The sequence below is a fragment of the Guillardia theta genome (assembly GCF_000315625.1).
Source record: "Guillardia theta CCMP2712 unplaced genomic scaffold GUITHscaffold_126, whole genome shotgun sequence".
NCBI lineage: Eukaryota > Cryptophyceae > Pyrenomonadales > Geminigeraceae > Guillardia > Guillardia theta.
The window spans coordinates 119,830-142,262 of NW_005434548.1; the positions used below are offsets into that span (position 1 = coordinate 119,830).

General features: G+C 54.0%; 6 protein-coding genes across 6 annotated transcripts in view; 4 read left to right on the plus strand and 2 right to left on the minus strand.

The window, feature by feature from the left end:
- GUITHDRAFT_146478 (hypothetical protein) overlaps positions 1 to 3,952 on the minus strand; it is a gene marked incomplete at both ends in the record, with an annotated part of 5,750 nt that extends 1,798 nt beyond the window's left edge. The window contains 12 exons of the mRNA XM_005822384.1: positions 15 to 99; positions 144 to 280; positions 333 to 876; positions 926 to 1,182; positions 1,233 to 1,331; positions 1,882 to 1,959; positions 1,994 to 2,180; positions 2,227 to 2,426; positions 2,485 to 3,348; positions 3,402 to 3,481; positions 3,572 to 3,686; positions 3,848 to 3,952. Coding sequence (XP_005822441.1) covers positions 15 to 99; positions 144 to 280; positions 333 to 876; positions 926 to 1,182; positions 1,233 to 1,331; positions 1,882 to 1,959; positions 1,994 to 2,180; positions 2,227 to 2,426; positions 2,485 to 3,348; positions 3,402 to 3,481; positions 3,572 to 3,686; positions 3,848 to 3,952 — 2,751 coding nt within the window. The remainder of the gene's footprint in view (positions 1 to 14; positions 100 to 143; positions 281 to 332; positions 877 to 925; positions 1,183 to 1,232; positions 1,332 to 1,881; positions 1,960 to 1,993; positions 2,181 to 2,226; positions 2,427 to 2,484; positions 3,349 to 3,401; positions 3,482 to 3,571; positions 3,687 to 3,847) is intronic.
- A 3,725-nt stretch (positions 3,953 to 7,677) lies between these two features.
- On the plus strand, positions 7,678 to 8,340 carry GUITHDRAFT_79822 (hypothetical protein; the record flags this gene model as incomplete). Its single annotated transcript, XM_005822385.1, has 3 exons — positions 7,678 to 7,761; positions 7,808 to 7,842; positions 7,947 to 8,340. Coding segments are annotated over 3 exons (513 nt in total), but the record flags the coding sequence as incomplete, so codon positions are not given.
- Positions 8,341 to 10,396: 2,056 nt separating this feature from the next.
- Positions 10,397 to 11,168, minus strand: GUITHDRAFT_118379 (hypothetical protein; the record flags this gene model as incomplete). The annotated part of the gene is made up of 5 exons (XM_005822386.1): positions 10,397 to 10,463; positions 10,511 to 10,642; positions 10,706 to 10,812; positions 10,869 to 10,925; positions 10,977 to 11,168. 5 exons carry the CDS (start codon positions 11,166 to 11,168, stop codon positions 10,397 to 10,399), a joined length of 555 nt encoding a protein of 184 aa, XP_005822443.1.
- A 2,586-nt stretch (positions 11,169 to 13,754) lies between these two features.
- GUITHDRAFT_79832 (hypothetical protein) lies at positions 13,755 to 14,765 on the plus strand (the record flags this gene model as incomplete). The annotated part of the gene is made up of 1 exon (XM_005822387.1): positions 13,755 to 14,765. A coding segment is annotated over one exon (1,011 nt), but the record flags the coding sequence as incomplete, so codon positions are not given.
- Positions 14,766 to 16,360: 1,595 nt separating this feature from the next.
- Positions 16,361 to 17,232, plus strand: GUITHDRAFT_155491 (hypothetical protein). Its single transcript, XM_005822388.1, has 3 exons — positions 16,361 to 16,495; positions 16,542 to 16,749; positions 16,804 to 17,232. Exons 2-3 carry the CDS (start codon positions 16,556 to 16,558, stop codon positions 16,952 to 16,954), a joined length of 345 nt encoding a protein of 114 aa, XP_005822445.1. The 5' UTR covers positions 16,361 to 16,495; positions 16,542 to 16,555; the 3' UTR covers positions 16,955 to 17,232.
- A 3,066-nt stretch (positions 17,233 to 20,298) lies between these two features.
- On the plus strand, positions 20,299 to 21,183 carry GUITHDRAFT_45586 (hypothetical protein; the record flags this gene model as incomplete). Its single annotated transcript, XM_005822389.1, has 1 exon — positions 20,299 to 21,183. A coding segment is annotated over one exon (885 nt), but the record flags the coding sequence as incomplete, so codon positions are not given.
- Between the last annotated feature and the right edge of the window lie 1,250 nt (positions 21,184 to 22,433).

Below are 22,433 nucleotides of genomic sequence, written 5' to 3' on the forward strand. Positions count from 1 at the left end.
ACCACGTGCTCTACCAGCCACTGAACGTACGGCATCCTGTTCTGGATCAACTGGTCACCATGGCCAATCTCCTTCTCATAATCCCCAAACGCGCAGTACCTACAGCAATGCTCAGCAAGGTCAAAACGCAAGGGGGCGCTTACATTGCAAGCCTGATTGCAATGTCCGATTGATTGCAGCTGGCCAACTCGGCACAAACTGGCACGCACTTGCCTCCTCCTGCTAAAGCGCTCTGGCCGAAGACCATGGGGAGAACCTCTGCATGCCTGCCGGCCCGTACCTGTCGCAGACGATCAGACAAAATCAAGGACAGAAAAAGAGATGCACATCACCATGTAAGCCAAAGACTTGGCCACGTGCCCATGAAAGATAGCATAGTGGTACGCTTCTTTCCATCTTTGCGCTCTTTCCAGAACATGCAAACGAGCTCGTTGTAGAGTCTGCGCCTCACGTTGTCCCATCTCCCTGCACTGGCCTTCCAGGATCGAGACTACCACAGGGTGCGTCCAACCTCGCTCACACGCACTCACAGCATGTGTCAAAGGAACGTGAGACATCTGTGGAGTTCCACCAGCAACTTCCTTTGCGGCCAACTTGCTCAGTCGCTTCAGTCTCTGAGCCATGATCGCCAAGGCCTGAGGAGGAACGCTCCGTGTCGACGTGTGAACGATGGCTAGAACCCAATACTTCTCCAGTTGCTCGATGATAGCTTTGTAGGCCGCGTATGTCCCTTTGCACCACTTGTGCTTGGCATCTTGAGCTGCACCAGGGCGCCATGTGTTGATGACAATGGAAGAGGTAATGCCGTCTAGTACTGCAAGAGTTGTGCGTGGGCCCTTGGGACCGGATAGGTGACCAACAATCGCTTTCATGGCACTGCCAGTCTGATCAGAACGAAAGTAAGATACCTCCCCACCATGATTACCTTGAGGCTACGTCTGTCACATGCTGGAAAGAATGATTGAAGACGCCACCAGGTCCCGGATCACCATCACGGTAGCGATGGAACGCTAGCAGGCCATTCACACACCATCGATGTGCTTCCATCTGTGCAGCTTCGTCGCATCCCAACGCCGGCAGCAACGGGCTGTTCGAAAGCATCTCTGTACGAGTAAATTCTCGCAAAGCCCGCCAGTATGGGTCCTTGTCATGAGCATGACAATGTCCCACTCTCAACCAGCCCTGATGCCAGGTTAGAAGCCATGATGAATCATACAGCTAGGTTCTCTCACCTGACATGCGGAAGCTTTGAAATCACACACATAGCAGAAGCAATTCGGGCAGTATGTCTCGTTGTTCCCTCCTTCCACACCAACCCTATCTTTCACAATCTGGTACAACACCACGTCAGAGAATTTCTTCATCGAGCTCATCATCTCGCCTTGAAAGGTCGATTTACGCAGTGAGCACGGGCATGTGGAAGGTCAGAGCTGAATGTTCCGATGCTTCCGACGATAACCAAATCATCTTCATCGGATTCTTGTGTAGCACCGTTTGGGAATTCCTGCTTGCCTGGCATGCCCGGTTGAATAGGCGGCTGTCCCCCTTGCTGCTGGGGTGCCCCTTGGCTACCCTGCAAAGTCGGACTTTGTTGGACAGCAGGGCTTTGTTGCATCTGGTTGTTCTGAAACGGCATCATTTGTTGTGAATGCTGATTGGCAGAACTGTTAGCCGAGTTTTGCATTGCCTGAGGTGTTTGCGAATGCATCGGGGACTGCAAACCCTGATTCATTGCTCCTCCAGTTGGTGTCATCACATTGCCAGGCCCACGACCAGCCTGATTCTGCTGCTGCTGCTGCTGCTGCTGCGGTTGCTGCTGCTGTTGCTGTTGAGGTGAGGCTTGATGCGGCGCAGTAGGCTGCGCTTGTTGACCTGCCTGACCTGGCTGGGGCATCTGTTGTCCTGGAGGCATTTGTTGTTGCATTGGCATCCCCTGTCCACTCCCCCATCCCATTTGACCTGAACCCCCAACTGGCATCGAGGAATGATGCACCGATCCAGAAGGCATCTGATTGCCTTGAGGAGGCATCGCTGGAGATGCACCCGGATTCGATCCTGAAGATCTGGCAAGAGCAGCAAGATCTTGCTGTGCAGCTATCAAATTTTGGTGCGCAGCCTCGATAATCAAACTTGGCATCTGCTGTTGCAATTGCATCTGGGCCTCAGGTGGACAGATTCTCCTACACCATCAGTCAATGACGCTCTAGTTTCTCACAAACAAACCACCTTATAGCTGCTAGGAGAGAAGCACAGCGTTGCAAGGCCTCCAAAATTCTCGAATGGCAAGTTTGCAGCCGATTTCCAACGCTTTGCAGCGAGGGAGGAGGTCCCATCTGTTGGCTGTTGCTAGCATGAATCGATGGTGATGTCTGCGCAGGAGCACCAGCTACAGGTTGCTGCTGTGTAGGCTGTTGCTGAACTTGAACCTGCGGCAAACAATCAGCTTTCTTTATCTTTCTCTATTGGGCCTGGTGGAGTCCTTACATTCGGCATTCGATGTTGCTGCTGGAATTGTTGCTGGTGGGGAGAGGCTTGCTGCTGTTGATACTGAGGGTGTTGGCCTGGCATTTGGCTTTGGTGATGATAAGGCGAGCCAGCCTGGAGCTGCTGGGGAGACTGCTGAGCAGCCTGAGGAGGGGCTTGCGGCATTGACCCTTGTTGCGAGTGCATCTGTTGCTGCTGTCCGTACGGCTGGCCCTGCATCATTTGTGACTGCGCAGCCTGCGCCATCATTCCGTGCTGGTACTGATGACCAGGATGTTGGGGCGAAGGTTGTCCACGGGCATTGGCCATCATAGTATGTTGCGGACGCTGTCCCACCGGAGCTTGTGAAGGGTATTGTCCATGTACATTTGGCTGCATGGACGACTGCGATTGTTGCACCCCTACCTGCTGTTGCATCTGTGGGTGAACAGATGGGTTCTGCGGCATACCTTGCCTTTGAGCCGCTTGTTGCTGTTGCATGTACTGAACCTGAGCAGAAGCATTGTGCATCATTTGCTGTTGCTGTTGCTGCGGGGATGGCTGCTGCGGGGATGGCTGCTGCTGCTGAAACTGAGGCGACTGGGCATGTGCGTGCGGTGGCATCCCAGCGCCCATACCTGGGGGGAGCCCTCCTATTGATCCTGAGGAAGGCATACCATGAGGATGCATTCCACCCTGCATGCCATGAGGAGAAGGTGCGCTGCCCGACGGGGTCCGCACGATTCCTGCTGCGCCCTGGTTCATACCCATCCCTCCTGGTCCCATACCCATCTGCCCCTGATTCATTGATGGAGACATTGGACCCATGCCAACTTGACCAGGCATCGACTGCTGATTCTGCATCATGCCAGGATGTGATTGGCTCTGCAACGAAAATCACAATCAGCATACAACAAAGCAAACATCATCACGCTTACTGGCATTCCTTGCGACATAGAGTTTCGAGGTGTGCCACTCATTTGATCTGGAGCACCTCCCATGTCAAGCTGATTCGAGCCTGAATTTTGCATGTCATCTGCAGGAGACGCGGCGGTCAAACTCGGAGTGCTGTTTTTCCGTCCGCGCCCCGCACCAGTCGAAGAAGAACCTTTGTTATTACTCGGAGGACGACCAACCGCATTCCTTGCGCTCGCATTATTAGTTGCAACTGTCTGTATCATCCCCTGCGATGCACTAGTCATGTTCGCTGCCTGCGATGAAACCTGCGACACGGGAAGTTGGCTCGAAGACTGTTGCATATGAGCAGATGATTGCGATTGAGACACCATCGGCATTTGTGGATGACCCTGCGATGGTGTCTGCTGCGTCTGCTGCATCGAGCGATTTGCTGATTGCGGTGCACTAGTTGCTGGCTCATTGGTACCAGGTCCCCCACCCCAAAGAAGAGCTTCTGGAGATTCTGGCATTTCAAACTCAGCAAGGCTACTGCTAGCATCGCCCTGCCCCAATGCATCGCCAAGCACTGCATCGTTATCCAGGTCATCTCCGAAGAGATCATTTAAAAACATTGAATCCGAATCTAGATTCATTATGCCTTCGTCCATATCACCAAATCATGCAGAAGGTTAAGTGAAAAGTTGCTAGTGCAACTTTTACAAGGAGATTGTAAGACTCTGCAAACAACAAAACTGTCATTCAGGAAAGGCAATCAACCCTGCAAAGGGTTTGCGAACAAATGGGCAGCATGCACGAAAATTCATGTCGAATGATATATGAAACAATTCCATCAATCAAACACAATGTGAAATTTTGGGAGCAGAGAAACTCATGTGATCAAGTGTGGACAAAAACAGATGATGAAACTGTTTCATTCCACAGAGCCACGTGATCGCAACATATTGCATGATAAGAAGCAACACAAGGAATGTTTTTGTCCATTTGCAATAGCTATGCAGCTATTCAGATTTGAATGGACAAAAACGTGAGAGCTTATGAACATAAATCTAGAGCGAGCACAAGTAGATCGATCATGGGAAATCCGACATCGCATCCGAGCGACATGCGTCGCAACCCACGTAAAACATTCTTGAAAAATCTCAAAACCGTCAAAGACATAGATTCACGAGATACGCGTTCTACTTGTCCCTCATCACTCATTTTCTTGTCGTTTTCTAAAGAATGCCCACCCCCACGTAAAATACTCCGGCTGTCGATAGTTCCGCCAAGCACGACGAATCGATATCTCGCAGTTTTCAAATCGCCCCCAACCCCTTGCAGCATCGCTTTGCAACGACGAGTCATGGCTCTGATGCCTCAAAGTGTTACATCTATGTGTAGCATGCTCCACTGAGTTGCCTGTTCCTGCCCTGCTCCTTCATCTACTCCTCCCTCCCCCCTTTCTCTGTTTCTGCGTCTGCCATGGCGGAGGAAGGCGCCTAGCCCGTGGCCTTAACCTATAAATCGGCTATTAGCCGATGAAAAAATTCTACCCCCTCCTTTCCCATCGACTACCCCTCAGATTACCCCTCCTCTTTCGCTCCATAGCTCCTTCCCCACACCCCTGTCCAGCGACTACCTACCCCACATACCGACTACCCCTGGCTTGGAATTGATCACCCTGCTATTGCTGCAGAGTGGTCACCCAGCACCCTTCACACGTAGACTACCCTGGTAGTCTACCGCGTCGCACATCACCCTACCCCCAATTTTCAAGTATTTTTGTGTTCTTCTTACCCGTTCTGATTCCAGCGTATGCTTGATCCTGATAGGGCTCGGTCTCACCCCACCTCCACTCTCACAACCTCACTTTACCACCACTCACCAGGTGAGTGAGATTGGGGTAACCCGTGCACGCGAGAGCCCACCGGTGCTCATAAACAGCTTGCGAATGGGTACCTGGTCGGTCACCGACCCACCTTTGTTGTGCTACTATGTTTCAATGACCCACCATATGTACAATCACCAGTGACTACCTCACCCACCTGTGGACTATTTGAAATAGGAAAAGATACCGGTGAAAGTGGATAGTTACGACTCCACTACTACCCACCACATCATCCTCGCCTGTCTCACCCCACCCTTAATTCTCCGACTCTTTCTAAGATAACCCACCCCTGCCCCTTCGCCCTCCTCGCACAAATTCAAATCCTGGTCTTGACTACCCTATCTGTCGACTCAAATCACCCTCATGGAAGTACCTCTCCCATACTACCCCACCATACTTCTCAGCAAGTGCACGAAATAGCCAACATCAGCTTATTAGCTCCTGTGGACTTTAAAGGACCGACGAAAACATCCCACCCCCTTTTTCCTCTGTGATGACCCTGTCCTACCACCCTCACCCCCTTTATTTCATTTATTGCCTAATCAAAATGACCCTCTCCACTGCTACCAAATCCGAAGTACCGACGACCCTACTTTCCTATCCCGCACCCTACCCCCAGATTACTATTGGAAATCATGGGGTACCTGCATTCTAAGTTACTCCACCAGTATATACCTATCGGGGTGTACTACCCCCACATTATACCACCCACCCCTCAAAAACACCCCTCCTGTGCAACGGAACATAGGGACCCCACTACCATTCCCTAAAAAATCTCTGGGTGACAAAATCGGAGGGTCGGATGTTCGTGTGAAGTACGAACTCCACTGTACCCCACCCCGGTCATGATGTACCCCCACCCCACCTCCGAACTTGATCCTCTGCCACTCACCCTCGGCTCAAAGTGTGTTAAAACTGTCCTAACTGGACCCTACCACCGTGCAGTACCACAATCACCCCCACCCTCTTCTCATGACTCTGATAATACCCCTACCCTATCTCAATGGACACATTTCCCAGAAGGACTGTTCCCACCCCCTCAACTAACTATAAGAGTACGGGTACGGTGGCAGAGATACAACTACCCCACCTAACAGGTTGAGAACAGGAGTCTCAGTGTGTAACTTCAATGGGGCCCTGCCTCGCCGCCGGAGGCCCCGGGCGGCCCGGTGGCGCCGCGCCGGGCCAGGGCCGGGCCAGGCCGGGCCGCAGTTGTGGGAACTTTACTCAAAGTCTTGGGGGCTATCCCCCGTTGGGGTATGTGTGGGGATGAGGAAATTTGACCTTTTGTACAAAACATTGTATACTCTTCAAAATGTATTTTAATATGTATTTTAATATCTCCAAAATGTTTTATAAGGGGGAGGGGGTGGTGTTGCGCTTCCGTGATCAAAAACATTTTATCTCGGTTAAAATTGCTTGTAGACTTCTTTTAGGGGATGTCTGAAGACCAGAGGTTTTAAAAATTAATGACAGCGCTGTCACAGAGAAATACCGACCACTTAAATCGACCAAAATTTGAAAGGTTTCCTCGATTATCTCTCTCAACATTTCAACTAGGGAGAACTTGATTGATAAATGGTCAACATTTTGAAAAGTTGCCTCGGCGGAGAAACAAAACTTTTTAAGGAAAACATTTATAGATTGTAAAATTGTTTTAAGGGACAAGCTTTTGATGATCACCCGCATTGAAAGAAGCAGCGATGGACTGGAGGAGGCAAAGGGAAGAGAGGGAGGGGGGAGGAGAGGAGGAGTAGGCATGGAGAAGAGATAAGCAAAGACAGGGAGCCACTTTCTTGATGCAAGAAAGGAAGGGCCGATATGCGAGAGGTATGGTGAGAGAGAAGTATGTTGGACGAGACAGGAAGAGTTGGATGGCATATAGGAGGAAGTTTAGGGGGCGTGAGGGGATGTAAGGAAAGGCCAATCGAAATGAACCCCTCAACAATCAAGTTTAAGTTTGGGATGTTAGGATGCTCTGACGAGGAAAAGCTGTGATTTCATATGAGTCGAGATATATCGTGCTTGTTTGTCACCTAAACTCAATTGATCGTTGTTTCTCACCTAAACTCAATTGATCGTTCGCACTGTCCTCGTATCTTTCGTCCAGTCTCCCCAATGATCTGATGTCATGAGCTCAAGGTGCTCATCTCAAGATGTCATGAGCTCAAGATGTTCATCCCCGTGTTGATGTCGATGTTGCAAACCTTCCCTACTTGCCTTGTCAAGATGGTCGGCTCCACCTGAGGGTCGTTTCTACCTGAATTGCAAACACTCGGCCTGGAATGACTCGATGTTTGAAGTTCCAGGGCTCTGGCATGAACTCGCGCGTGCTGGCCAGATTGCTGGACTGAGGGATCAGCTCCTCCTTGCATAGTTGTCAGTTTCACAGCTAAAGCTTGAAGATGGACATCGATGCTGACGAGTGCATGGAGATCGGTCATGGAGTTCATGTCGGGGCGCCGATGCCGGAGAATGAGGATGAAAGACTGAGGGTGCTGAAGATGATCAATGTGAGACAACACCTCCTCTCTCACCAGCTGATTCTGTTGTGCACAGATCTTGGACTCGGAGCCGGAGGCCGATTTTGACAGGTGAGGATCGAGGAGGGTGGTAAAGGAAGAGGGAAGCAAGGAGTTGGCTATGAAGAGGGACGATGAGGAGGGGAGAGGAAATTTAATCTCACCTGGAGCGTCAGGATAACGGAGATCGCGTCCATGTGCTTCCGCAAGCCCATTGCACTTGTGAGTTTGTTGGACGAGGACAGGCAGTGGTTCAAGTCTCGCGTCGGGATGCCCAAGAGGGAGACAAGCAGGGATGTTGCCTTCTGCGGGCACGCGATCTTGCAAGACGGTCCGCTGCTGGTAGAGGACGCCACCAAGGACGACCGGTTCAAGTTCAGCCCCCTGGTGCAGCTCGATCCGAAGATCCGATTCTACTGTGGCATCCCACTTGAGGTGGAGCATAACGCGCAGAAGCACAAGGTGGGGACGCTGTGCGTCATCGACGACAAGCCGGACAAGATGGAGAAGCACGAGATTCGGCTTATGGAGAGCCTGGCCAAGCACGTGTCCAACCTCCTACAGCGCCGCTACTTCCTGCAGAACTCTCCTCCCAACTCTGTCACCCTGCAGTCTGTGCAGTCCCAGATGAATTCCTTCAACTCATCCTCCGGCCCTGAGTCCTTCAACTCTGAAAGGCATTCGCCGTTCCAACAGTATCAACAAGAGATCATTCAGGAGCAAGAGCAGTACTGTTCGCTAAAGCTGCAGCAGCAGAGCCTGCAATACCAGCAGCACCAGGACCAGCAGCACCAGCCCATCCCAACACAAGGCCATTTCGGTTCTCCCACTTACCAGCAGCAGCAGCAGCAGTACCAAGCACCTGGCTTAAATGACCAGCAGAGTTGGCAGCAGCAGCAGCAGCAGCAGCAGCATGAAGGTCAGTATGAGTCTCAGCAGTACCAACACCAACAGCAGCACTACCTCCAACAGCCGCAGCCGCAGCCGCAGCAGCAAATTAACCCGCACAATGGCTCGCATGAGAAGCTGAGTGGGTCATATCAACTACATCAGCATGAGGACCAGTACGGGTCTCAGCACTACCAGCACCATCAGCATGGAATACAGCAACAGAATCAGGGACTACATGGTCAACAGGATTTGCACTGTCAAAAACAGCAGCATGAAGATCAGTATGGGTGTCAACCATATCATCACCAGCCCCAACAGGGTATGCACCAACACCAACAACAGCAACGGCAACAGCAGGTGGCCATGAATCAAAATGTGCACCATCTGTCGCCGCCGCCGCCGCCGCAGCAGCAGCAGCAGCAGCAGCAGCAGCAGCAGCAGCATTACCAGCAACAGCAACAGCAACAGCAACAGCACCAGCAACAGCACCAGCAACAGCACCAGCACCAGCATTACCACCAACAGCAGCAGCAGCAGCAATATTATCAGCAACATCAGCAGCAGTACCAACAGCAGCAGCAGCAGCAGCAGCAGCAGCAGTACCCCCAGCAGCAAAACTCTTTCAGCCCTGAGTCGATCAGGATGGAAGATTTCTTGAGCCACAAGATCCACAACCTCTCGCAAGGCAGCGACGCATTCGAGGAGATGATGTACCGCTCGGATGAGATGATAGACGCCATCGCCCGGCAGCGTGCGCCAGAGAGATACGACAGGAACTCCAGGCTGACCGAGGAATCTGTTCAGAGGTGATGCAAGTGGGAAAATGGCTGCGGCATGAAGGGGCAAGGACGGGGGGAAGTTTGGAGAGGGAAGAGGTTGGGGGATGCATGCGCGAGACGGGAGGAGAGAGAACGGGAGGAGAGGAAGCAAAGCGTGACCTTGGAATGTGTCAGGTTCGAACAGTACAAGAATGAGTCCAGCTTCGAGGTCAGCTCCCCCCTTTGCTCCTCCCATCTCGTGACCAGAACACCAGGTTGCTCTCGTCAAGTTCCTTCAGAGTGCCGAGGTAGACGGGTGAGCGCGTCAGGGAGGAGCTGACGGCGTTGGGACTGCAGTTCACTCTCCCTCCCGAGATTGCCGCGCATCCAGCCATGAGCACATGGAGTTCTCCAGTCGGAGGGATGATTCAGGTGAGGGGACATGCTTCCTGCCGCAGCTGACGCAGGAACAGGGTGGTCGGGGCGAGATGGGTCAGCTTGCAGAGGAGATGGGGATGATGGCGGGTAAGTGAGGATGGCGGGAGTATCAGGTGGGTGCTGACAAGGCACAGGGAGCGCTATACTGGAGTCGCCGAGCTTCAGTTCCGCCTTCTTCGGAGGGAATGCGCTGGGCCTAAATCAGACTAACCATCCGACGAACTCAAACGGGTCGTCGATGATGCGCTCGCCGGTGTTCCAGGGGTTTCGAAGCTGAAGCTCCCGCCCCTCGTCTCAGCGAACGAGCCACCAACGTCAGGCACGGGGAGGCCAAGTCAGGGATGCCGGACAGCTTCGTGGCGAGAGCCATGGACTGTTTTTTGACATTTTTGTTTCGACGCAAGCATAAGATGTTGGAGATTGTACATTTGTGATGTAGCTCGTTGATTGTCGTGATGGCGAACTCGTGCCCCCTCCCTCTTCCTCCCCTTCGTCTTGTGCCCCCTTATCCTTCCTCCTCTTCCTCCTCGTCTCGACATTTAACATTGCTTTGGGCCTCCAAGGTATCTGTTGGTGAAATCGTACGGCGGTTTTCCGTATCCTTTCCTGCAAAGGGTGTCAACAAAGGAAAGGTGTCCAAGTCAAAAGCTCACAGCCCAACTTTCAACTCTCTTGGCTTCTTGATCTTGTCGCGCCAGTCATACTTGAACTGGTCCGGGTCAAGCTCCACTTTCGCACCAGCCCCGAGAAGGAAAGCTTTGTCCTTCATGAGGGTCTTCACGATCCTGCAGTGACAGGAGGGAGTGAGAGACCGACGGCAGGAGAGCCTCAAGGCAGGAGAGCCTCACTTCTTTCCGCGCTTGCTGTTGAAACGAATGTAGTATGACTGGTGGGATCGCTTTATCTCCACGTGGTGCGGCGTCTGAGTTGCCGTCTGTTTGCCTGTCGAGAGGATCTGAGGCGGGCAGGTTAGACTTTTACGGCTCGGAGCTGTCGCCCCCTGCGCCTCACCGTCTTCCGGTTCCTCAACGACTCTCTAGCTGGCTTCGGATTCGGCTGATTGTTCGCCTGCCACGTGGCTCAACGCTTGCAAGCATGCCGTCGCTCCCTCTCACTCACCCGCTCAAACATGACGTGCGGATGGCGCCACTTGAAGTTTCCTCCCTTGCTACGAAATCCTCCGCGAGGCCCGCCTCTCCCCGTCCCTCCCCTCATCCTCATCACCAGTCCGTCTCCAGCGTGTCCTTGCACGGACACACATGACGAGAGCAGCAGCACAAGCAGCAGCGATGTTCGGTTCCTATCTAACATTGTCGCCTACGTCCTTCCAGCTATGGAGTTCAATGTCTCGTGCACTTCAACCCTCTCCAATCTCACTCGTCGCTGCAACAGCCGATGGCGATAGTCCCCAATGGCACGACCAATCTCGAATCTGATCCTCTTGTATCAACTTATCCTCCTCTTATGTGCCTCTCTGACGACTTCCAGTCCTTGCTTGCTCGGGGGCCGATGTCTATTCACCGGCAAACCCTCCAAGAATCAAGTTTAATTCGATCCCAGAATTCCTGCTCCTTGTGCGACCTGCGCGGTGCGAGCGAATGGAGGGATGCAATCGGATTGCCTCTGCTCCAGGAATGGCCTTGCAGTCAACAGACTATCTCGATGCAGTTCTGCTCATCCGCCAACACCACCGACGTCGTTGGTTCCTCCCTATGTCAAATGATCCTCTACTCCTCTAGGGTACAGGACAGGTACGAGAGACACCGTTCCTTGCTCAGCCACTAGCAGACTATGTCGCCCCTTCCTGTTCCTCCTTCTCGTCCACTTCCTTGCTTCTTCCTCTTCTCTTCTCTCTCGTCTTTCTCTTCCTCCTTCTCTTCCTCTCACACCATCGTCGCCTCCCTTGATTCACACATGCGTCCCCCACCACCCCACCCCACGAGCATCATTGACCACCTACCCCATTGAAAAAGCATGACCCCATACTTACTCTTTGTACCATACCTCCTAAGGTATCAATTTTTGTACCCTACCCATCTACTTAGAATAAATTTCTCGGCAAGTACCGGGTCTGGAGAAACATCTTCTTTAACCCTACCCATCTAATTCTCTTGACCCTAACCCCTACGAATGCCATGTAACCCAAGGTGCCTTCAAAATGTTCGACTACCCCTGCTCTGACATGTAACAGGAGAGAAAAAAGCCATCAGGCCCAGGGGGGTGGGGTGGAGGTACGACCCTACCGGCCTTAGACCCTTTATCGACACCACCCCTCCATCATCCGGCAGCTCGGAGTCACCCGGTGACCAGTGCGGAGGCTCAGTGCACGCGGCCCGGCGGCCGACTCGCCGAGCGGGGGCCCGGCGGCGGGCGCCCGCTGCCGCCCCCGGCCCGCCCGGTCCTTTGAGTAAACTTGGCGGCCCGGCTGGCAACCGCCGGACTCCGCGGGGCCTGAACTTGTGATTCAGGCTTGCTCCGCGTCACTACGGTTTTCCGGCCCGGCCGGGGGTGCCCCCGCCGATCACCGTCACGGCGGCCCGGCCCGGCCGGCTGCGGCCGGTCACTGCCGTACCACTGACGGTAACGGGCAACACTAAGGGGTATAACCGTCGGACCATTCTACCGTTACTCTGTGATTCTCCTCGGCCGAGGGCGTAGGTACCACTCCGACTTTCATAGAAGGGACCCCACCACCCCATAGAATGACTTCAAAAATCAGGGTAGGTGTTCTGAGGGGGTACGACAGGGAGTAGCCAAAGACTGACCAAAATGGCGAGATGAAACTACCGCTTATGGCTGCAAGATGATGGAAAAATGTCAGATGAGGGGAGTGGCTGGAAGCTAACAGCAGCCCTGCTCTGCTATCAGCGTCTTGCCCCAAGCTCCTGCTGTCTTGATCTTGCTCTCTTCTCAAATACGATGCGTCAATCCCCTTAGTTCCCCTTCTGTCTCCACTTACAAGCACAAGTTCACCTTTGCTGAGGGCCTGGTCTCGTTGTCCTACTCCAACCGTTGAACTGCTCTGCTCCCTCCATGGATAGTGGGTGTCAACTTGTTGAGAGTTTATATGCATCAACCTGAGGATTTCATGGAATGTACAACTCACATGGGACTATCAATCAGCATCTCAGAGAGATATCATCAGCTTGCTCCAGTCTTTGATCCATGCCCCTCACCTTTTTGCTTGTTTTGAGTGGATGTGAAAATCTTGTTTATGTTTGTTGTTGTTCTTTCATGTTTTGTCGACAACATCATTCAACAACAAAGCTAACACAAGTCTCGATCCCCGTCCAACAACGTCAGCTACATGTTGACGAGCTGACTTGAATCTCTTTTAGCATGTCTGAGTCCAACGACTCCGATAGCGATATCCTCATCCCGTCGAGCATTCGGCCGACCTTTCGGTTCCAACCCACTGACAGAAGGAGGAGTCTGAGCCTGGTGCAGGAGGAACGCGGGGTATCCCACCAAGACAAGCCCAGTGGTGACAGCAGCAGCTCGCAGGTCGTCGAGGAGATGTCGTACAGTGATGGCGATGCTGACCCTTGCCATGCGCTACATTATAGGCAGCTGCGAGGCGACTACTCCGAACAACGACCAGCATGGGAGGTCGCTGCGGAGCTTCGCAAGCGGATGGTAAGGATGCACAGTTACTGTCCTCCTACCTGACTCCCTTGACTCCAGTCGGAGCGCACCTCCCCCAAGACCGACGAGCTCAAGGTTTCTGATCTCACTGCCGGAGACTCCAAGTCTCGATTCCAGATCCTCCCGGGACATGACAGCGGTGGTGATGCTCAAACTGACCCGCCTCACTCACGACTGAGAGCAGCCGATGCAGAGGCTACGCCTGCCTTCAACCCCATGGAAAACCCAACGAGGTGAGCCCGAAAACTCCATCATCATCGCTCTGATCTCTCTTGTCCTCATCATCATCGCTCTGACCTCTCTTGTCCTCATCATCATCGCTCTGATCTCTCTTGTCTTCATCATCATCGCTCGGACCTCTCTTGTCCTCATCATCATCGCTCTGATCTCTCTTGTCCTCATCATCATCGCTCTGACCTCTCTTGTCCTCATCATCATCGCTCGGACCTCTCTTGTCTTCATCATCATCGCTCTGATCTCTCTTGTCCTCATCATCATCGCTCTGACCTCTCTTGTCCTCATCATCATCGCTCGGACCTCTCTTGTCCTCATCATCATCGCTCGGACCTCTCTTGTCCTCATCATCATCGCTCTGACCTCTCTTGTCTTCATCATCATCGCTCTGACCTCTCTTGTCTTCATCATCATCGCTCGGACCTCTCTTGTCTTCATCATCATCGCTCTGACCTCTCTTGTCTTCATCATCATCGCTCTGACCTCTCTTGTCTTCTTCATCATCGCTCTGACCTCTCTTGTCTTCATCATCATCGCTCTGATCTCTCTTGTCTTCATCATCATCGCTCTGACCTCTCATGTCCTCATCATCATCGCTCGGACCTCTCTTGTCTTCTTCATCATCGCTCTGATCTCTCTTGTCTTCATCATCATCGCTCTGATCTCTCTTGTCCTCATCATCATCGCTCTGACCTCTCTTGTCCTCATCATCATCGCTCTGACCTCTCTTGTCCTCATCATCATCGCTCTGACCTCTCTTGTCCTCATCATCATCGCTCGGACCTCTCTTGTCTTCTTCATCATCGCTCTGATCTTTCATGTCTTCATCATCATCGCTCGGACCTCTCTTGTCGCAGACTTGTTCCTGTTCTTCGTCGTGGGCTGCCTCCCTCCCTCAACTCGTCGCATGCCCTTGTTCCTGGATACGTGGGCATCGGGATCAAATTCACCCAGAACGAGCAAGGGCAGCACGTCATCACCTCCCTCCTCCCCGGGGGGCCAGCAGAGAAGACTGGGCAGGTCACGTAGCATGTTGCAGGACAGAGCGCGGGGCTCACGGGGTAGCAGATCTTCGTGGGGGACACGATCCTGGCTGTGAACGACGTTTCCATGCAAGGGAAGACTTCTGACGAAGTGATCGACCTCATCCTTGGTCACCCTGGCTCCTTCGTGGAGATTCTGCTCAAGGGCAACGCAGCGTACGAGCAGCAGGTGGGCGTGAAGATTGACCTCTGAATGTTGGAGCAGAACCCTAAGTAGCAACGGGGTAGTGTCAAGCCCCGGCAGCGGGATCCCTCTGTTGAAATCAAGTGACTCGCCGGTATCTAAGGTACTGCTCTACCTGGTTGAGGGGAGGATCAGGAAGGAGGGGAGGGAGGGGGAAGCAGGAGGAGGACGCAGGAGGAAGAAGAAGGAGCAGGATGCAAGGGCAGGAGGAGGAGCAGGAAAAAGGAGCAGGAGCAGGAGCAGGAGCAGGAGCAGGAGCAGGAGCAGGAGCAGGAGCAGGAGCAGGAGCAGGAGCAGGAGCAGGAAGAAGGAACAGGAACAGGAACAGGAGCAGGAAGAAGGAGCAGGAGGAGGATGGGAGCGTTGAGCTCGAGGTGACGGAACTGCACAGGAGTTCAACACAGGCACCCCTGTGTCGCTCAACAGCTACCACGCTCCCCGAAAGGCTGGCATCGGCGCCAAGTTCATGGTTGACAGGTCAAGTCGAAGTCAAGCTTGCGCTGGCGATGCTCTGACGACCTCTCAGCAACTCGGTCGTGTCAGTCTCGGAGGTGATGATGGGCTCCCCCGCCTCAGACTGCAAGAGAATCCACGTCGGCGATCGGCTCCTGATGGTGCGCAAGTCGCTCACGGCAGGCTGAGGGTCGTGAGAGAGGCTACAGGTAGACGGAGTTGACATCCGACACAAGGGGGCAGAGGAGATCGCCAGCATGCTTGCTGGCCCCTTGGGAAGCGCGGTGCATCTGACGATCGAGAGCGGTACGGGGGAGAGCCGCTGCTTGCTCCTGTCTTAAGCCTTCCTTGCAGCCTTCGATGCCGAGCAGAGGAGCGTGCGGCTCCATCGGCGAGGCCCCTCGGGGAACATCATCGTCTCTTCGCCTAAGGCGAGGTCGCAGGGAAGCCAGTCCCCCAGCACAACCTCGGCTCCCAGCTCGTCCGGCTACAACGCCTTCTCAGAGATGAACAACATTGTCGGCGAGATCTTTCAGCAGGCGAGCAAGGACAAGACGCGCAGTGAAGCCGGGCCCCACAACCAGCAGGTGTCCAACGGGTCTGATGGAAGGCACCATCCCAACGACGACGACACGATCGCCACCAACGGACATGTCGGGCACTCGACCTGCCAGCCCCGACCTGACGCTGCTGGCAGATCCTCTCCTCGGACGCGACCGAAGACGTTACCACGGCTGTCAACTCTGTCGAGCTGCCGTCGAGCCCCTTCCAGCTCCAGATCACGTCCGAGGATGACCGGATAGACGAGGAGGCCAACGGGCTTCCTGAGGACAGCGCGACGATCACGGCAAACGCTATGAGCGTAAGGAACCCGACGCAGTCGTCCGGTAAGAGGCCTCACGGTTTGGAGGCGGAGGCTGACGGGTAGCTGCTCCAAGATGAGCCGCGAAAGCAGAGGGCGGCGATGGAGCAGGGAGGGTTGACGGAGGACGGGGCTCTTGTTGGAGCAGCGGCTACCCCGCAGGACCCTGAACATGGAGTGGGAAGGACCGTACCGGCAGTGAAGGCGCTTTCAATCGGTCAGAGATGAGACTGCAGGGTCTCTTGCTGACATGGTTGTGCCAGAAACTGAAAACCTGATGTCAACCCCGAAGCAGTCGCAGCGCTCCCCCATGACCGAGAGCATGTCCCCACCTGCGCAGATCATGAGCTTCTCCACGCATCAGTCCAAGGAAGGGAGCCAGCAGAGCCAAGGGCAGGACAGCTCGAAGCTGGATGAGCTCTTAGCGATCCAGAAGAAGCAGCAGGAGAACGTCGACGTGGTCTTGCGAAGGTGAGCGCGCTCGCAGGTACCGAGGGGGGCTGGCAGGTGCTGACGAGGCTTCAGGATGCTGGAGCTGGAGCTGCACATGAATCAGAATCACCTTGCCATGCAGGAGAACCTCAAGAACCAAGGAAAGATGCTTAACTCTCACACCGATCAGATTCAGCGCTTGTCGGCGGAGGTGCACAAGAAGTCCTGCTGTGTGATCAGCTAAGACCTCCGACTCGGCGATCGGACCGTGGCGTCTCCCAACTGAGGCGAGTCAGGCTGTAGTCCGCCCGGATCAGCCTGACGGTGAGGGGATTGCCAGGCCACTGCCGTTAAGTTCGTCTGCCGGCAGTGCCGCCCCGGCCCGCCGGGAACTTCAAGCGGCGCGGCCCAGCCTGACTCAGACCCGAGGCGAGCCTCGGAGAGTCCCGGCGCCCGCGCGATCGGCGGCGGCAGTGATCGAAGTTGTACGCCGGTGCCGGGATAAATGAACTTTGTTGTCGCACTCAGTGACTCAGGCGCCTGTAAAGCGGCCCCCGGCGCCACTCATTGAAAGTTTCCGTGGCAGCCGGGTCACGGTTGGCAAGGCGGCCGGCCGGCGGCACTGGCGGCACTGTCACTGCCGTCCGGGCCCGGGATCATTATGGCACTGCGGCGGCATGACTAAGTGCCTCCCGGAGCTCGCGGGGGCCCGGTGGCAGTAGCCTGATCACTACCACCACGGTTCCCATAATTCACCCGGGCCGGTCACACTGAGTCCGACCGCACTGCCACACGGGCCCCGGCCCCCGGACCGTCTCCGCCGTGGAACGCCACGGCACATGCCTGCGCCGCCGAAGCCTTCCGAACCGTCCTTTTTTTCAGCCGTGGCAGTGACCGTACTAACGGTAGTCACTCAACCCTAGGACTTGAAGCCTCCGCCCGCCGTGACCGGCGACCGGCGTCAACGGCGCACGGCGAAAGTCACCGGCGGCGGCCCAATGACGCGCCCGGCTGCGCCGCCGTACCGGCGGTCCGATCACGGCCCGGGGTACGGTACGGCGCCGGGGCGTCCCGGCGCGCCCGGCGCCAGCGCCGGGGGGCCGGCTGCAGGCCCTTCTTTGGTCACCACTGGCAACTTGCCCGGCAAAGCCTGGAACCTACTAGGCTACTCTGATTTAACTTGTAAGTTGCACTGCGGCGGCAAATGAGTACGCCGAGGACAATCAGGACTCCGCCGGACCGTGTAGTACTGACAGGACACATATGATCACGGTGTGAACCAGTAGTCACTGAGTACCGGGGGTCCGGGCCCGCCGCGCCCCTGGCCCGGCCGGGGCCGGCCGGCGGCCGCCGCCGACAATCGGAGTCAGGCTCGGAGTCGGACGCGACGGTGCGGGCGGCGCACCGTGACTGCGGCCAGTGGGCCGCCTGGCACGTCCGTCCGTGGCGGCGGCCTGGCAGTGGGCCGCCCCGCCTGGCAGCCAGTGGGCCGCCTGGCACGTCCGTCCGTGGGGCCGCGCGCGCCGGCGGGCGGCGCCGGCCGGGCCGCCGGCGCCGATACGGCGGCCCGTCGGCTCAGTCACTGAGAAGAGAAAAGACAGGCGGGCAAGAACACCACGCCTCAGCCGGAGTTGGCTGAAGTTGAGGTTCGAACGCCGGGCTCTCAGTGAAGTCGCGGCCGTCACGTACGGTCCGACCGTCAGCCGCCCAGCCGGCCGGGCGGGCCCGCTCAGTGTTAACGGTTTTTAAGTTACTCATCAAAAGTTTTTATCACCCGCCTCAGAGGCTGTCTTCGGGGACAAGTTCACTACCCGCTTCCCCTCACGGACCCATCCGACTGGAAGTCCGTTGGGAGGATCCGTGATAGGACGATCGGTTGTCATTTGATCACGAGGTCCACAACCAAGGGCTTACAGGCTTTCCTATGTCTCTGATTTCGAAATAGTGTTCTGAATTATTGAAACTGTATACAAGAATTTGATGATATTTGACCAACTGCTGATAAAGTAAGAAGGCATTCTCAATCCAATTAAAATCTCATGATATATTTCCCTTTAATTAACGAAAAGACATCTTTTCGCATCCACACTCCACAAGCCTTACAGCTACTCTGTAAGCATGCCTCCTAATCCGAATTCACATGACCACCTCTTGTTTCAGTTCAAAGAAAAATTCCAAATATGTTATCGTCTATATTTCAAATATTTGTATGTCGTTTCAAACTATTTCAGGTATGCATATCTCATGTTCTCATGGACCCTGGAGTTCAACTCCGAAATGCTTTTTCGTAAAACTAGTTTTATATGATTCGAAAGCAAAGGACAACCTTTGACTTTGCTGCCCGATACCACCCCTTCCCGACATTGACAAGTACCCCTAGTCCATCATACTTTATAAAGATTGAAACTGTCTATTAAGACCTCATGCATTGACTACCCACTCATGTTCAATCAAACCCCTGGGTTGAGGATACTTTGTACCCTTTTCACACACTCCCCACCCCCTCCCATCACCACCCCACCCTCTAATACCTGCACCCCCGTTTTAAAAAGCGTGTTGTAAGAATAGGCTTACAGAAGCAATCTGGAACCACAGGACTACTATCGTTCCTTCCCTGTCCAACCTCCACCCACCCCTCTTTCTGCTCCAACTGACGTGGAACAACCCCCTCTACATGTCACAGTGAGTCACAATACGTTTACAGTTTTGTTGTATTATAGACTGTAAAGTTTTGGTTCTCAACAAAACAGCATCAAATCCGTACACAGTCAAATCAATTGTTTATTGATTGGCGTTCTAGTGAAATATAGTTTATTTACTGGAGCATAATGACCCCCCTATCAAGACCCCTTCTTACACCACCCTACCCCGGCTGTTGATATACAGGTTGATTTGCCCTCTTGCAGCACAGGCAAGCGCGTCAGATTCAACATGCAAGCGGCGCCATGCCGCGTACCCTGCGCTGCTACTCCTCCGTCCTCCTCCTGCCTCCTTCTCCCTCACCTCAATATCTCCCTGCATCCTCAAGTCTCTCCTTCCCTCTTCCCCAACCCAAACGCCTCTGACGCGGTCCTAACGTTCGGGATGATGTCTGGGGGACAGATTTGTCACTCGAATAGTGCGGTACCAAATACCGCCCCCTTATTTCCCCTTCATTCTGCAAGGCCCAGAAGCTTTGAGGACTGGAGCTCAAGGCAAAGATCTTGGATGGAACTTTCTGCTATCGCAACAACTCAGGATGAAGTGTTCGGTGATGGCTTGTGCGTTTCTCCTGAGCCTCCGGCTGCACATCGCAAACCAAGCCCAACCCTCGTGGTGTCAGATCTGCAGAATACAGAAGCAAGAAGTCCTCTCCACACCTGCCAGATGTTGTCCCATCCTTCCCACAGGCCTCCACCATTGGATGGACTTGCCGGGCCGACCACACCTCCAGCTGCGGACAAGAGGAACATGTTCTCAGACGTCTCGTCAGCGGTATGGGGAACGTTCGATGAAGAATGGTCAGTTGGAAAGATCTTTCCTGTTCTCCCAGGCCGCCTCTCTTTCACTGTGCATGAAGATGATGAGCAAACTAAGAGGGAGATCACAGACAAGCCGAAGCTCTTCTTCTTCTCGTCAGAGGCTCAGGAAAGTTATGAGCCCTTCTGTCATGATTTCGGACCAGTCAATCTGGCGGCCCTCTATCACTTCTGTGTCTTGGTAGACGAGAAGATGAATGAGCCCCGGCTGCAGCAGCGACACCTCGTCTACTATTGTGAGAATGAGTCATCCTCTGTTACCAACGCTGCGTTCCTCCTTAGCGCCTACATCATGCTCCGTCGGGGTCTGACCCCAGAGGCTGCCTATGCTCCCTTCCAGCGGATGAAAGCGTCTCCCATCAAGCCTTACCGAGATGCCTCTCACTGCCCTTCCGAGTACGACCTCCCCATCCTCGATTGCCTCCGCGGGCTCTTGAGGGCAGTCAAGCTGGGCTGGTTCAATCTGGACAAGTTCGACTTGGACGACTACGTACGGTGGAACCATCCAAGTTTTGACTTCCACGTCATCTGCCCGAAGCTCATCGCCTTCCGAGGCCCTGACGTGAGGAGAAAGTTCAAGGAGGATCCGACCGCCTTTAGCCCCTCCAAGTGCGTAGAGGCGTTCAAGGCCAAAGGCGTCACTGCCGTTGTCCGTCTCAACGAGCCGGAGACTTACGATCCCGCTGAGTTTGAGAAGGAGGGGATCAGACACTACGACTTGCAGTTCGAGGACTGCACTGCCCCTCCTCGTGCCATCGTGGAGAAGTTCCTCAAGATCTGCAAGGATGAGAAGGGGTCGGTGGCTGTGCATTGCCGGGCGGGTCTGGGCAGGACTGGAACTCTGATTGCTGTTTACATGATGGCGGCGCATCGTTTCAGAGCCAACGAGGCCATCGCGTGGCTGCGGCTGGTGAGGCCAGGGAGCGTGATAGGACGGCAGCAGCAGTTCCTCAAGTCGCTCGAGCTCGGAGTGGCTCCAGAGAGAGTGACAGAGGATGTCGATTTGGCCAGACACAAGGAGAGCAAGAGGATGGCGGATCAATTGTCCCTTGCCATGGTCTGCCGGTTCAAACGATGTAAATCGAGATAGAACACTGTGATGGATTAGATGCACATATGTACATGCTGTATCTGATTATGTACTTTTGTGAATGAAACCGCTGATTACCACACAAGACAATTGCGAATACAGGACCAGTGAGATGTAAAAACTTCAATTGTTGTAAAAACAATCGAATAAAATAGACTAGACAAGACCAACTACTATGTTAACTCGTTTCTGAAATGAAGTGTCTTTCATCCCACAACCCCAGAGGAAAGCACAAAACTTCCCGACTGGATCGCCCCCACCTTCATAGAAGAAAACGTTTGCCGCGCTTATGTGGACTCGATGGGGTTGGTGTACTGCCAAAAAATCGTCATCACCGGCTCAAGTGTTTTCTTCGTCCCTTACGGTTCCCCACAAGTGCTGGACTGGAGGATCCCAGTACTGCGAAGTTCAAGTCAAGAAGAGTCAGACTACATCCATATGAGCTCTTACCGTCTGAAAGTTGACGAAACATGCAAGCACGGAGGAGATCATTATGGATGGGCGTTGAAAGACAGAAATGGCAGCGGGAAGAGAAGAAGAAAGCGGAAGCAGAGAAGAAGAGAAGAAGAATCTGTCAGTAATTCTCGAATCATTTCAGTTGCTGTCGTACCCCCCAGAAGTCACGACGAGGAACACCATCTTCCATGGTGAGACGATCCTCACGGTCGGTGATGGCAGCCTATACTGGCATCAGGCATCTCTCTCCCTTCCTTGCCGTCCTTACCCAATGAGGAACAGGGAAGATGCCGGGAGGAGGAGTGAAGACGGAGAGAAGCTGCGGTCATGTAAGATCTCGATGTGCGCAAGTTTGAAACACTTTGGAAGAGACACATGGGGAAACAACCTCATCATGCACTAACAGGCAGCACAAACGGTGCACTACAAGCTCAGCTAAACTACAACTCAAGTCTCCACCTAAGATTTCCCAGCATATTCGAGAGAATGAAAGAGCGTAGACATCCGTGCCTCATCATTTGCTCAGGTTGCATAGAGCATCAATCAGGGCGATGTGCCATGCCTATCACCGCCGCCATAACACATCATCAGCAACGTCTCTAACATCAATGCTGTGTTCTAAAATTTGCAAAAGAAATGAGCTTGTTCCTGAAATATTC

Excerpts from the sequence above, each read along its gene's own strand:
- GUITHDRAFT_155491 (XM_005822388.1), top strand. The coding sequence starts at position 16,556 with ATGTCAACCCCGAAGCAGTCGCAGCGCTCCCCCATGACCGAGAGCATG. Across the intron at positions 16,750-16,803 it reads GTCGACGTGGTCTTGCGAAG|GATGCTGGAGCTGGAGCTGC; the intron begins GTGAGCGCGCTC and ends ACGAGGCTTCAG.